The following is a 15,872-nucleotide window of genomic DNA, read 5'->3' as shown; positions in this document are numbered from 1 at the left end:
TCAATCAAATAAATTCTTAACTCTTTATATTTAATAAACTTAGGTTTGAACCTATAGCTCTAGTTTTAAGAGAGGTCATAACTTGAAATCTTGCGGGTAGTAGATATTACTATAAGTCATCTATAGATCTATATATAGATTTCTCGGTATTATTGATTATAAAAGAATCTCAATCTTTTGTCTTTCTTTTGATTGCAGTTATTAAGAAACCAATGGAAACAGAGAAGCAGGGTGTTTCATTGGCATATGAACACCTAGTACCACAAAAATCCAGAGAGATGGCTCGTAAGATTCTAGAGCATTGTGCTGAACAATCTTCAGCTCAACTAAAATCTAATGATGATTGTCAAACTTCACTAGGATCTTTAGAGCATTTGGCTTCAAGAATCAAAGGTACATCTCCCTCAAGACTCTCAGGCATCTATCAAATTTTGAATATAATTTTATGAGATAGTTTTGAAATATATATTGTGATTGTTCAATTGTAACTCTATTATTAGCTGCCAGAACTGCAGGTTCCCGGTCCTTGAAAAACCTAGTGGACTCCTTTTTTGATCTCTTTTTTAATTTTTTGTATGGGGTTTCGGATCCCCTCAAAATCTGTTTTTACCAAAATAAAAAACTCTACTATAAACTATTTAATAGTCCAATCAAAAGTCTAGAATCTACAAACAAAATATCAATTCCAATAAAGTTCCAAATCAAGTACATTAATATAATAGCCCAAATATACCATCACACATTGTTAAGGTGGACTCTATTGTTTTCCAATCTTTCAAGACCTTGTAGATAATTGTATTGCTTCAGCATCAAATAGATAATTGTATTGCTTCAGCATCAAATACTAACAAAATGACATAAAAGAGAAGAATGTTGTTGATTGATGAAGCAAACAAGATAGCAAAATCATAGTAGTCATAACAAATACACTGATAACATGTTGGCAGTAATACTTAATGTAATTGATACAATTGTCAATGAAACCTAAAAAGAACCTCCATGTTACAACTAAAGGTATCTTTAACAAGCAAGAACTTTTTGCATTGAACAGTGTATTTTATTTGTTTTCTAATAATTGCTTCTCATTTATTGCATAGAAAACACAATGCCAATATCAAGTTCAAATGACCATTCTCCATCAAATCTTGCAACACCTACCTTGGCCGTTAGTTATTGCAACATCTACTTTGGGCCTGGTGGAGCATCATCTGATGTCACTAATGATATTGAAAGTATTCCAATAGTCCCAAAAGGGATGGAAGGATTTCGATTGGATTTATCAGATTTATGTCGGGTTCTAGAAAATAAAGGTTTTCGAATGTGTTTATCAGAGGTATGTTAGATTGATATTGGACTATGTTAATATTTTTTATTAGATAAGCAAGAATTTTGAAATAAGTTATGCTAATATTACAACTAACATGTTTTGTTACAATTTAGACTAACTTTGTCTGTCTCTTTGTTAACCTTTGTGGACTTTAAATAGGACTCTGATGATGAGGACCAGGTAAGCAATAATGCCACTAGAGGTTCAGCCCTCTATTTTCTTGATGTAACTTCTTCAAACATTTTGGTTTCTTAGGAATAACTTAATCTAGACATTTTATATTCCTTGCAGACTTGACTATAACAGGAGTCTAATGATGAAGACCATGTAAGCAACTATGCTAGTAAAGGCTTAGCTCTCCATTGTCTTGACATAAGTTCTGCAAAGATTCTAATTCTCGTAGGAATATTTTATTCTGAGCATTTACTAACCTTTTATAGACTTGACTATAATAGGAGCATGATGATGATGCCTGGATGTAAGCAAAAATGCTACTAGAAGTTCAGCTCTCTATTGTCTTGTTGTAAGTTCACAGATTCTAATTTTATTAAGAATAACTTAATCTAGACTTTGCTAATTTCCATTTTTGAATGAGTTTATTAGAGATATGTTGAGTTGATAATGGATTGTGCTAATATTATTTATTAGAAAAGTAAGAATCTTGAAAGGTCTATAATGTCTTGTTCAAATAGAAAGTAAGATTTAAAAGTTATGCTATTGTTACAAATAATATGTTTGTTTTTCTCCTTTTTGATTATCTGCTAACTTTTGAGAACTTTTAATAGGAACCTCATGACGATGACTATATAAGAAACAATACTACTGGAAGTTCAGCTTTCCATTGTCTTGATGTAAGTTCTTCAAAGATTCTAATTTTCTTAGGAATAAGTTAATTTGACCATTTTCTAATCCTTTGTGGATTTGATTAAAACAGGAGCTTGATGATGATGACCATGTCAACCACAATCTTAATAGAGGTCTTCATGTAAGTTGTTCAAATATTCTAAGTTTCTTAAGATTAACTTAATCTGACATTTGCTAACCCTTTGTGGACTTGACTTAACAAAAGTCTCATGATGATGGCGGTGTTAGCAACAGTACTAGTAGAAATATTGATGTAAGTTCTTCAAAGATTATAATTTTCTTAAGAATAACTTAATTTCATCATTTGCTAACCCTTTGTGAATTTTGACTATAATAGGGTTCTAATGATGATGACAATGCAAGCATCAACGATTCTCTAACCATTTGCAACTCTTTGGGGGCTTGACTATACAGAATTCTAATGATGACCACCATGAACAGAATTCTAATGATGACCACCATGTAAGCAATAGTGCAATTGCAGGTTCAACTCTCCAATGCATTGATGTAAGTTCTTCAAAGATTCTGTAAGACATTTTGCAATCATATTGTTTCAGTTATTTGTCATAGTTTGAATGAGTTTTCAGATTCTACTTTTCATTTGGGTGATGAGGCCACTTAATATGCGAATATTAGTTGACATGATATTTTATCTGGAAAGCCATCAAAATTTATAGATAGTTTGTAATGAAATAACTTGCACAATAGAAGAAATAATATGAAATATTATATAAATACTTGATAATAACTGAGAGCAATAGGCCACTTCAAGGGGGCAACCTCCAGATATCTCCAATGAGAACACACTTCACAATATGATGTTGAAATAAGACTCACAACCTCCTATATATTCCTAATTATGCTTAGGTTGAATAGACACAACTCTACATAACACCTAGGCCGACCTCCCTACCTAAATAATAATATAATAATGATAACATGACTTGATTAAGGGTTAAGATAGCCACAAATTGACTATCCATATCCCTATATACACCAATATTAAGGGCGTAGCATAGTTTGTGATTTGTAATTTCTGATTATTAAAATCCACCAACGAAGAGACACATTAATCAAAAGGTTACAAAGGTCACAACCAGCTAAAGTTTTCTTCCTCCCTTCTGTAGCGTGTGTTAACTTGTGAGTCTCATAAGTTGCTTTTGTTTCATTCATTCATTTATTCATTGGCTAATTTGAAAGTCTAAAACTGTAGTACTTTAAAAACACATGTTTGCGAGCTTTTCTCAGAAAATATATAGTTAATTGTCAACATTGTTCTTATGCAGGTGCAAAACAAAAGTGATTTAGTATGAAGGCCAATTGTTGGGGAATCTGAATAGACAGTGATATCCAACGCAACCTCTGAACCTTCAAAATGAAAAATTCCATTCAGTTGATTGAATAATGTAGGCCATTACCTTTTCATACAATTGGAAAGAGCATGCAGGCGGTTTGAAGCGAATTCCATGGATATCACAGCTTTAATAAAAATTTTGCTGCTGTTAACATCAAAATATTCGCCTGTTCCGAAATGAGATATTACAGGTTTTTGGATTCATGATATTGTAAGTTTCGTGTTCCTCTGCCTTTTTCAATGCATTAAGGGTTTCAGCATAGTTTTTGTCCTTCCTTCCCTGGGGTAAACCATGCTTATTTTGGACTTGGTTTGACAATGAAAGTTCAGTATGCTATCTCAAGCATCGGGATGGAAGAAGACTCACTAAAGGGAGAAAACAGGTTGATCTCTATTTTCTGCTGTAGATTGGATAAAACATAATGTAAGTACAATTCAACTACTAAAAGCATTGAATGAATGAAACAAGTCAAGGATGAAGAAATAACAGCTTTAAATTATCTTTACACTTCTGTGATGTCAGATAAATGTTGACTAGATGACAGTGATTTGAAGCTCAAATGCAATTAATAGTCATTAATGGGTATAAAATAATTTAAATGTGTGAAGAATTAATGGTGCAACATTTGAAATTAAAAGGTAAGATGTAGATTAATATTTAGAAAGGAAACATGAGTACATTGAGAAGATCAGTTGTGACTACAAATTTCATGGAGACTTCAGAAATGGTGAAAATTGTATCAGTTTGCTTTTGAAAGGATGTGATAATTGCTTTGCTGCAAAGGGATGGGTGTTCTTCTTAGGACATTGTTTTGAATTGTTAAAAGACTGTCAGCTTAAGTCATTAGACTTAGACTTACTTTCTAACATAGCAAATTTTAAGTTTTTAGATTGAATTTTGAGTGATTTTTAAACTTTTTATAATATTGTTTCCAACATTACAAGGATTACATTGGATTTGTAATGGTAATTGGTTGACACATTTGTGGCTGCTCGTCTTTCCCTCAACAGTTTCCTCCAGCTGCTCCAATTTGTTCACACAATGTAACTTTTATTTTTGCCTTGCTATAATTTTTCTTCCAGCAGTTATTTTTCTTACAGCAAGAAGGCAGTTGGCAAGTGCTGTAGACACACATTCTTAAAATGTAATTCATAATGTAATGACTTTGGTTTAGTGCTATTTAGATTGTCAAACCTCCTGTAACTCAAAATTGAGGGTCCATAGCTGGTTGTTTTCTTGAACAGCTACTCTAACGATGTAAATAAATAAAAACTAGATTGTTTGAAACAAATGTAATCTTGAATATTACGAAATTGATTTTATAGTTCTTTTGTACGAATATTTTAGAGGTATTTTAAAATGTTTTATTATATAGATTTAAACTTAAATAGTTCAAACAATCAATTGAACTATGTTTATTTTTATAGATTTATCATTTTCATCTATCTTATATTTTGTTTAATTTCGTAAGTCATTAATTTTCTACTATACTTGACTTTACTTGTAGGTCTTCTTATTTTCATATTTTGAGGTCTTCGATCATTTTTCCCAAGAAGTTGGGTTAGCCTTGTTGAGGCATACCCTTTCACAAAATGCTCCTTTATCCAACTCCCTTAAATATTTTTTCATAGGGTCATCAAAACAAGGAATGATGTGCTCAAAATGTCTTGTCTAGAAGAGAGAACTCTCCCTCCCATAGAAGGATGTGAATCCAACCTTTAAAAGAATTGACAGATCTTTTTTGTTTGATTAAACTTGATTTCATCTCCTACACCCATCAAAAACATAACCAGCCATGGCGCATTTATTTCAAAACCTAAAGAGCTCATATGTTTGATCTATTACATCATATTCCCCAACTTAGAGGATAATGTAACTAGATAAACAAGCACCTGCTTCATATACTCATCAATATAGAATCATACAAAATCATTATTATCTACATTATGTATCATTAACAATTTGGCCAACAATACATGAAATTCATAGCCAAATATTTTCGCCCCAGTGTTTGATCTATAAAGTAGGAAATCTTAACTTGTGTAGGACTCTATTATTTCTCTAAATCCAAGATTGTATGATACTTCTTAAGGAAAATGCTAGCATTACAAAAAAAACCAATACTAAATAAGAGAATACATATATAATATTCTCAGAGGGATAACATAGCGAAATAAATCATTCACAAGTACTAAGGTCTCAATAAATCTATGAAAAAAACCAATACCAAATAAGAGAGCACATATATAATATTCTTGGAGGGATAACATAGAGAAATAAATCATTCACAAGTACCAAGGTCTCAATGAATCTATGTATATTTTCTCTTAGACCAAGCTCTAAAAACATCAATATTGAGTCTAGACTCTACACAATTTCCCTACTAGTTTTTAAGATGGGATGAAACTTTTTTCACAAGGAAATCAAGTACCTTTTACACCTAATAACTACACTCTACAACAATAATATAAGGACTAAAATGTGTGGTTTGGACTTTTGATGATTCCTTGTACTAGTCAACACTAGGCCCTAGAAACGACTCTAACATTGGTAAAGTGGAGATGAAAAGTTCTTAGAAGGTATAGGAAGACAAATATTTATCCACTATATTATTTGCACCCAAAATCATGAGGAGCTCCTCACTCAAAACAATACTAGGACAAGTAGCATCTCCAAAATAGTAAACATCTTTAGTAAAGAGAAAATAGGAATAAGATGCCCTTGGTTTAGAGCCTATAATGGTTCATTGTGCACAACAAGTGACAAATCTAAATCCTTGAAGGATATAATCCTCAAAATCATGCCAAATGAAATTCTAATCATCATCTTTCAATTCTTTCACATTCTCCTCTCACTCCATCTACCTCAAATGAACCTATGAATTACCCAAAACTCTTTCACCTTCCTACTACTTCTAAACATAATCTAAATATTTTTGTTAAAGTAAAATATATATCTTTTATCATTGAGGTTGATATTTTATATGAATATTCAACAAGGTTAGTTACTCAAAGTTTTAAAGCTCTCAAATGGCACGCTAATAATCCTAAATGATACAATTATATTGAATATGGTAGGATCCCCTATAATGATAATGCATTTTGAATTATTTTTATAATATTTGTCACATTATTGAATAGTATACAAACATCAATATCTTTCAACCTTTCACTAACATCTTTACCTATTAATTTTATTTCATTTATATTGATGAATAATCTCAGCTATTCAAAGTCTCATAAAGAAATAAATTCATTGTTTTAAAAAAATTATTATAGTCTTAAATTTTCAATTTAAAGTTAAACTACCTAAATGAACCAAAAAAAAGGAAATAAAATGCCTAGTTTGAACCTCGCTTCTTGTTGCTATCTAAAGAAAAAATTTCTAGAGTTTTCAAGCATTCATGTCTCAATCATTCTATAAGAATCCTAAGGTATTTTATAGGAAGTCTTCTAATATAGAAAGATTATCTCTTATGATGTCCAACAAGAGTTCTCAATCAAGAAAGAAGATCTTTTTTGTCACCTACATGCATGTATTCATTCATTCTTTAAGGAAAGAATGCATTAAGCATATTGGAATGGTGTTCATAGATCCATGCATTTGTGAAAATGCATCTTGGATTCCATTCCATGATTCGACAACTAATATTAAGAACCATACAACCTTTATATTTACATGCTTTCCTTTATGCAATTTCATTTTAATTTCAAGGTTGATTCCTAAATATGTGCTTGAGCAAGGCAAATCCTTTACAACTAAACCATCCCTATTTTTATGTTGATAGGAACATGTGATGAAGTTGTTAAAAATATGAAAAGTATGTGATCCAATGGATTGCAGCTAACAAATATAAACAAAAGTGCAAGATATACAGTGGGTGGGTATATTTTGTACCTAAGCATACAATGGCAAAGGAATTCTATATGCTCCAAATCTACTTAAACTAAAACCACACATTCAATCTACATTCTAATTGGTGATTCAAGGCACCACAAGTTACTAGATAACGTATATTTGTTTTTTTTTGTTGAATCTTGCATATTGTCCTTAATTATGCTTTTATCAAGTACATTACTCAGCCATATTCTCTCAAATCCAACTCATCTTAATCATAATCATAAAATATTACTACACTCGCTAAGTGTTTAAGTCCCACTTTAGCCTACTGGGTCATTTTCTTTTTTGATTATACATTAGGAAAGGGGTAGACAATATGGCCTCTACTACACGTGTGTCACTTTTTTACTATGCATTTTGGTCAATCCTACTTATTTTGATATATCTCCTTTAAATTCATTATCATTTCATGGTTATATGTTCTATTCATTAGATCTCATGTGTAATTATGTATTTTGAATCCATTTATGGTGGATAAATCTAATTAGTGTTGAGTTTTTGTCTACCCTTAAAATTTCATTCTTCCATTTAGTAGATATACCTTTTCCATATTTCCTTCTACATTATTTTTATACAATTGAATCATACATATAGCATTTTGGTTAGGATAATTTGTATAATTATGGCCCCATTGATCTTGAGCCCTCTTTATTTCTTAGGAATCTTAATGAACCACACATGAATTCTAATGACATTACCACTATTATTGAGAATCCATCTCCCCACCCTTCTCACGATGATGATGAAACCTTAAGAGTGTCTCATACCCAAGAGCAAAATATTTCCAAAGAAGGTTAAGAACATTCTAATTCAAACATCATCACTTTAGTAGAAATGATGAGGAAGATACTTCAGAATGATGATCATTGTGTTGATTTCTTGCATACTATTTCACATATCATTGATCAAAATGGTACACACATTAAGGATTATCCTCATTATCTTTGTTTAACCCAACCTACTAGTAGTTTTGAGACTTATATGATTCCTAGTTCATTATCTAGTGTTTCCACCTATGTACCACCTCTCGGGGCTACATCTGCTCGAATATTAATTCTACAAATGTCAATCTTTTAATTGTTTGTTCCTAGAAATTGATTTAATCATAAATGAAATTAAGTGACGCATTCATCTACTTAAAGAGACCAATTCTTATTATCACTAGATAATTAGACTTGGACCAACTAATAAGGAAGACTCAACGCCTTCTACACTTTAGGCTCCACAACACCTAGTCATGTATTCATTTGATAATCTTGTATAATCTCTACCCCAAACTTATAGATGAAATCAAGTAATTGGATAAATCTAGTACTAGAATGAACATAATTAAGGAGATACTAAACAATGGCTAGTTATTCATTGATCTGTACTACTTAAAATGAAGCATGACATAAGGTATTACAAACTTATTCAATATACAAATTAAAAAATGAACCTCATTATTTCTTCAAATTTTTGTGTGGAATAATATGAAAGTGCCTATTTATTTGGTTCATTATAAATTTGACATATATCTACACCTTATAATAATAAGTTTCTAGATAAACTTTTGGATATAAGATAACACTACCTTACAAGTATATATATGACCAAGACTACTTATCAAAGTCCTTGAGTAAACCCAATGAATCTGTCATTAGTATCTTATCACTTTAATTAGTTCCTTGAATTAAATCATGAATACAAACAAATATATCATAATAATATATTGATTTAATAAGATCCTTGATCAAATTAGAACACAATGCATAAGATTCACACCCTTGAGATAAATAAGCTAGAAATATGTAATCTCATTATGTTTAATGTTACTCTTGATATATAATGAGAGACATAATCAGACTCAATCAAAACTTTCAACATAATAACACTAAATACTTTTGTTTGCTCCATTGAATGTTTAAAAAATTTCTTAGAACTCCATAAAATTTTGTTGGACTAACAAACTCAAAAATAAAGTTCTACTGAAAAGATGCTGGCCCTTATCTCTTGACCTCGATTACCCTTTTATAGAAATCAGGATAGTAAAAGAAGCTGAGGCCTAGAGGAGAAATATGTCACATTTTCATCTAACATAAATATTCTTGTTACCAAAAAAATATATATAGAAAGGACAAAATAGTAACTACTCACTTAGAAAAAATTGACATAAAGGTCAATTTGTCTATCAGTGACTCAACACTTAGTCAATTGGTTACATTGCTATGAGCTCTACAATTGCTACCAAGCTTATCATTCAATTTGCAATGTTAACCAAGTGGTTAAGTTGCTCATAAGCTAAGTAGTTGGAATACAGTGTCTACTAAGCACGTGAGTTAGTTTGCAATGTTTGTCAAGCTACATAGTGTTTATTGAGCTTTAGAGACAAAGTTTAGGGAAAATTGAGTGTAGTAGAGACTACCGAGCCAGTCAATGGAAGTGAAGAAGATCATAGCATTAACTGAGCTCTATAGTGTTAACCAAGTTCAATAGTGCCTACTGAGATCATATGGTTAACAAAGTGGATCTAGTGTTGACCGAGTCATGTAGAGTCAACCGAGTGATCCAGTTGCTACTGAGTTTCTTAGAGTTCACCGAGTCACACAAGGTTGACCGAGTTCAAGCTACCTAGAAGTGATTAGTATGGACCAAGCTTCAAATTTCAACTGAATGCCAATGATTGTCAAGCATTAACAATGTTTGTCGTGTATCAAAGCAACACCGAGTTTGTCTTTAGAACTCGAGTTTTAGTACTTGGGCCAACTTTGTGAATTATGATGAAATTAGTATTGTAGCTGACTCTGGTAAGTTATAAATTGGATTGGTATATATGTGATACATTGTATCATATCTAAAGAAGAGAAGTGAAGAGTGTATGATCAGCAAAAGTGCGAATTGAAGAAGGCTACAAGAAGTATAAGGGACAAAAAATATTTATCTATCACAGTCAGGTGATTATTATAATACAAGGAATCTCAACCAACAAATTAGAGTTATAGATTAGAGATCAAACATTGGTTCATCCTAATAGGTGCATCAACCAAATTCTTTAATAGGGTAGACTTAACAGTCTTTGCTAAATCTCCTAACCGAGTCCATACTTCATTGTATGTTTGTAAATACTTTGACAAGGTGGATCTCACAGTCCTTATGGCTCCTAATAGGGTAGATCACTAGAAGCGGTCAATTGTAAGCCTTAATAGGTTAACTTTATACTACAATACTAAAGCTTGTGGGTATCATCCTCACCGCAGTTTTACTTTTTGATTGAAACGTTTATGGGTCACCATATCTTGTGTCAAAGTGTTATGAATGTTTATTTACTTTCATTCTTTCATGCATACAATTAGATGAAAATATTATATGAAGGATTATTTGGTGAAGTGAGATAAAGTTTTATTGGTTCTTGATTCACCCCTCCCCTCTCAGTAACCTTGTGTACCTTATATTTCTAACAATTGGTATCAAAGCTAGTCAAGTTCTCATATAAAAAGTTTAACAAACTGAGAAAAGATTAGAGGCAATGGAGGTATACAGGCTAGATAAGGCTATTGACAATGAAAATTTGGATCTTGAATTGGCCATTAGGAAACTAAAGAAAGAAAAGGAGCAACTCTCTGAATCATTGAAAAGAAGGAAAGATCTTGCAGTACAAATGAATGACAATCTCTACGTTGAAGAAATAATTGAAGATATATATCCAAAAATAATTTAGATGAAGCTAATGAAGCAATAAATGATCTATTAGAAAAGAATTCCAATCTTCAAGAAGAAGTTAGAAAGATGGAAAGAGCACAAGAAATCCAATTAGTGAGATTATGTGAAGTCATGAGAGAAAATGACAAAACTAAAGAAGAGATAGAAGGAAAGAACAATGAAATTCAACATCTTTCCCTTCAGCAAGAAGACTTCATTGATCAACTCACTAATGCAGATGAAGAACTTATGAATCTAAGGTCAAAAAATGAAAGATTACAGAATGATCTCAACACTAAAAACAAAACCTATGAAAGAATAATGAAATCTCAAGAAAGCATGAATCAATTGAATGAATAAAGTCAATATAGAAACAGAGAAAAATTTGGAATAGGATACATAGAAGAAGGTGAATCATCTAAGAAAGGAGCTCAAAAGAATCAAAGACCTACTTCCAATCATTGTGGTAAGATAGGTCATACATCAAATAAATGTTGGAATAATGGTAAAGAAAAATTTAATGGAAAGTGTTATAGGTAATAAGCACAGTCATAGAGCAAGTGAATGTAAAGAAAAACCTAAGTTTGAAGGTAAATGTCATAATTGCAAGAAACAAGGACAAAAATCTTTAGAATGTAAAACCAAGCAGTGGAACTTAATAAACAAATTGTGAAAGCAATATTTGGATGGGATTACAATAAATGGTGCAGATGTCACTACTGTGGTGAATTTGGGCACATTGGAGCAAATTGTGTCAAACATCATATGAAAAAAAGTGACACTAACAAGAGATGTTTTATCTATACAGAACTTGGACATATTTTCAAAAACTATATCAACAAAGGTAGAATTGAAGATGAAAAGAAAGTCAAACCTAAAAATATAATAAAGAAAATGAGGAAACAATGGGCACTAAAATCTCTAGAGAATGCAAACCAAGATCATGAAGTGAATGACACCCAAGTCAATTATTTGGGTGGTCCAAAAACTTCAACTTAGTTCCCTATAGAGATCACTGGAACTATGATTCAAAGGAAGTAATCTAACATCAGTTCCAGCTAGTAGAAAGACTGATCCAATCAGCATTCGAGATGCACAGGGATCACCAAGCATGATGAAAAGCAGAAGACCTTACTAAGTAAGGTTGGGTCACAGGACCTTACCAAGAAAGGTCAGGTTACATATTGTTGCAGACTCTAGTTGATAGTCCATACCGAGTGATGGAGACTCTACCAAGTTGTAGATATCTCCTGAGTATTAAACACTAAACCGAGTGGAGAATAGTCTGTCACCAAGTGAGTATGAAGTACAAAACATTAATGGTGATTGAAAGGTGGAAATTTTTTAAAAGCAAGGAATCAAAGGCATTGTCTTCATTGCAAATTTCTAGAGCTATTAGTGCAGACCGATTTTAGATCCCCCAAGCGATTTGAGCATTTGTTGTTAAAGGGTTTTTGAAGTTTTTAGAAACCCTACGGAGCATGGCATCTTCGAGGAGAAAAGAAAAGAAAGGGTTTGAAATGTTGGTTCATGGAGTTGATTACAACACACCAAACTTCAAGTTGAGTCCAACGATTGGAGAGGTGCTTGACTCAGTTGGTGTACAATCACAAATTCTGCCTAAGGTATTACTCTTGCATACATCTATTCTTTTTAACATTGTCAATCCAACAATTTGAAACCCTGTAAATGAATGAAGAATTAAAGGAATTATGTGTGCGTGATGCATTGAAACCCAAACATCAAAGTTTGGAAACCAAAGGCTTGACTCATATCTCTCATATGCCAAGAGGCTTCTAAGTCAAATAGATGAGATATATTTTGAGCCATGTACATAATGAGCAGTTATGGTTGGAGCAACATATGCAAAACCAGGAAAATGATTCATAAGATCACTGGACTCCCAATGCTTAACAATGAAAAGACAACTAAAACCCAAGGTCAGGTAGAACCATAAAAGAGAACTCTTTCCTTGTGGGATGGAAGAGGAATAAAGATTAGCAGTGTAACTGACATGGAACTGAAATTTGTCATCCATACCATTACACATAAGATTTACAGTATAAGAAGATTAAATAATGGATCATGTGAAGCTGTTCTGACTTACAAGGTTGTAAAGAATAATGTATCCTTCAAACTTTCTGAGCTTTTGTTGAATCAATTCAAAAAGAATATGGAGAGCATCGGAGGATCAAAGAATAATCCATGTAAGTTTGGATCTCTTATAACATATTTATTCTTCTCTACTCAGAAATCTTCCAAAGGTAAAGTAGTCTGGAGGAAAGATATTCCTATTTTGTATTAGATTAATGAGTATATAGCAAAGATGGGTGAATAAAATTTTATTTATCATGAATAACTACTTTGAAACATTCAAGGAGAAGATGAATAATAGAGATAGGATTCCAAGAAACTTGTTGAAGATTACTAGGATGATATATGTTTCATGGTGGACTGTGACAAAGTATACATTCAAGTAGTCAAACCTAGAGTGGCATTGGTTAAACCTCTAGAATATGAGGTTAACATTGATGACATCAAGGATATCAAGGAGAAGTTATCCAAGATAGATGAAGACATGAAGGCAAGTGCACATCAGCTATCACTTGACCCAAGCCATTCCTCTACACATTATACAAAGATTAGATATCTAACCAATCTATAGGTAGAACTATTGAAGGCAAAAGATAGGATCAAGGTCATGCTTGCAAAAATCCAAGGCATGATTCTTCCAAACATGGATGCATTGCAGAAACATATTGCACATGCAAAGAGACTCATCCATGATAACAACTTCTCCATAGCTGATCACATGATGGAATTATCAATAGAAGTTTAGATTGTATTGCATGCAAGAAAGGCACTACAGGAAAATTTGGACAAGATGATGGTACTTATTCTGAAGGTACATTATGAGTTCTTGTCACATTTTGGTATTAACATATAATTATTATAAACATTTGGAATTTACATCAAAATGGGGGAGTAGTGTATATAATATGTAAAGGAGGAGAAGTATACTATACTATGTATATATAAGGGAGATATATGTATGGGGGAGCAGTATAGTATAGTATGAATAAGCAAGGAATACCTTTACAAAAGCAATTTTAAAAAATTATAAAATAAGAGTATGTTACCAAGCCATAGCAAATAGAAGTTAAAACCAAGTTGAAGACGTGGAATGATGGAAAAGGAAGTTTTAACTTACAGTTTTGAATGATCATATTTTTGTTTTGATAAGTGTTTTTGTCACTAATGCCAAAGGGGGAGATTTTTGATATAAAGGTTAATTTGTCTATTAGTGTCTCAACACTTAGACAATTGATTATATTGCTACTGAGCTCTATAGTTGCTACTGAGCTTATCATTTAGTTTGTAGTGTTAACCAAGTGATTTAGTTGCTCTTGAGCTAAGTAGTCAGAATACAATATCTACCAAGCACCTAAGTCAGTTTGCAGTGTTTTTTGAGCTACACAGTTTTTACCAAGCTTCAGAGACAAGGTTCAGTGCAAACCAAGAATAATAGAGGCTACTAAGCCAATTAGTGGAAGTGAAGAAGATCATAGTGTAAACTGAGCTCTATAGTGTTAACCAAGTCCAAGAGTGTCTACCAAGCTCACAGGGTTAACAAAGTGGATTTAGTGTTGACCGAGTCATGTAGTGTCAACCAAGTGATCTAGTTGCTATCGAGTTTCTTAGAGTTCACTAAGTCACATAGTCTTGACTGAGTGCAAGCTACTTGGAAGTGATTAGTATGGATTGAGCTTCAAAGTTCAACTGAGTGCCAAAGATTGTCGAGTGTTGACAGTGTTTTCCATGTATGAGAACATCACTAAGTTTGTCTTCAAAATCCAAGCTATAGTAGGTTGGTTGACCTATGAATTGTGATGAAATTGGTATTGTAGCTGACTCCAATAAGTTATAAATTAGATTGGTATATATGTAATACATTATTGTATCATATCCAAAGAAGAGAATTGAAGAGTGTATGATGAGAATAAGTGAAAATTGAAGAAGGCTACAAGAAGTATAAGGGATAATAAAGATTTATCTATCAAAGTCAGGTGATTATTGTAATACAAGGAATCTCAACCAACAAATTAGAGTTGCAAATCAAAGATCAGCCACTCGTTCATCCTAATAAGTGCATCAACCAAATCCTTTAATAGGGTAGACTTAACAATCTTTACTAAATCTCCTCCTAGTCGAGTGCATACATCATTGTATGTTTGTAAATCCTTTGACAAGGTGGACCTCACAGTCCTTATTGCTCCTAATAGGGCATATCACTAGAAATGGTCAATTGTAAGCCTTAACAAGTTAACTCTATACTATAGTACTAAAGCTTATGGGTATCATCCCCAACCTAGTTTTACTTTCTCATTGAAAGGTTTCTGGATCAACATTTCTTATGTCAAAGTGTTATAAATTTTTATTTCATTTAATTGTTTCATGCATAAAATTAGATTAGAATATTATATGAAGGATTAATTAGTGAATTAAGATAAAATTTTATTGGTTCTTGATTCACCCTTCCCTTCTTAGTAACCTTGCCTACCTTATATTTCCAATAGAAAATTCTTTAATTACCTTCTTTCATCATGTCCTTTGATGAAGATCTAGTTCTAGGACTTGTGATTTCAAGGTAAAATGATTAAACTGTTGGAAATAGTAGAGATTATTGGCACTTAGATTTTTGTAGAAGTTTTGTATTAATAATTGGTTTTATCGTTGATGCCAACATA

General features: G+C 32.2%; 1 protein-coding gene across 1 annotated transcript in view; it reads right to left on the bottom strand.

The window, feature by feature from the left end:
• LOC149570985 (putative phospholipid hydroperoxide glutathione peroxidase) overlaps positions 1–3,364 on the bottom strand; it is a 43,715-nt gene extending 40,351 nt beyond the window's left edge. The window contains exon 1 of the mRNA XM_089815666.1: positions 3,246–3,364. Coding sequence (XP_089671792.1) covers positions 3,246–3,364 — 119 coding nt within the window. The remainder of the gene's footprint in view (positions 1–3,245) is intronic.
• Positions 3,365–15,872: the final 12,508 nt, after the last annotated feature.

This window comes from Cupressus sempervirens, chromosome 2 (genome assembly GCF_028749045.1).
Source record: "Cupressus sempervirens isolate cs-2001-9-10 chromosome 2, ASM2874904v1, whole genome shotgun sequence".
In the NCBI taxonomy this organism is placed as follows: domain Eukaryota; kingdom Viridiplantae; phylum Streptophyta; class Pinopsida; order Cupressales; family Cupressaceae; genus Cupressus; species Cupressus sempervirens.
This window is presented reverse-complemented; position numbering and strand designations above follow the sequence as displayed.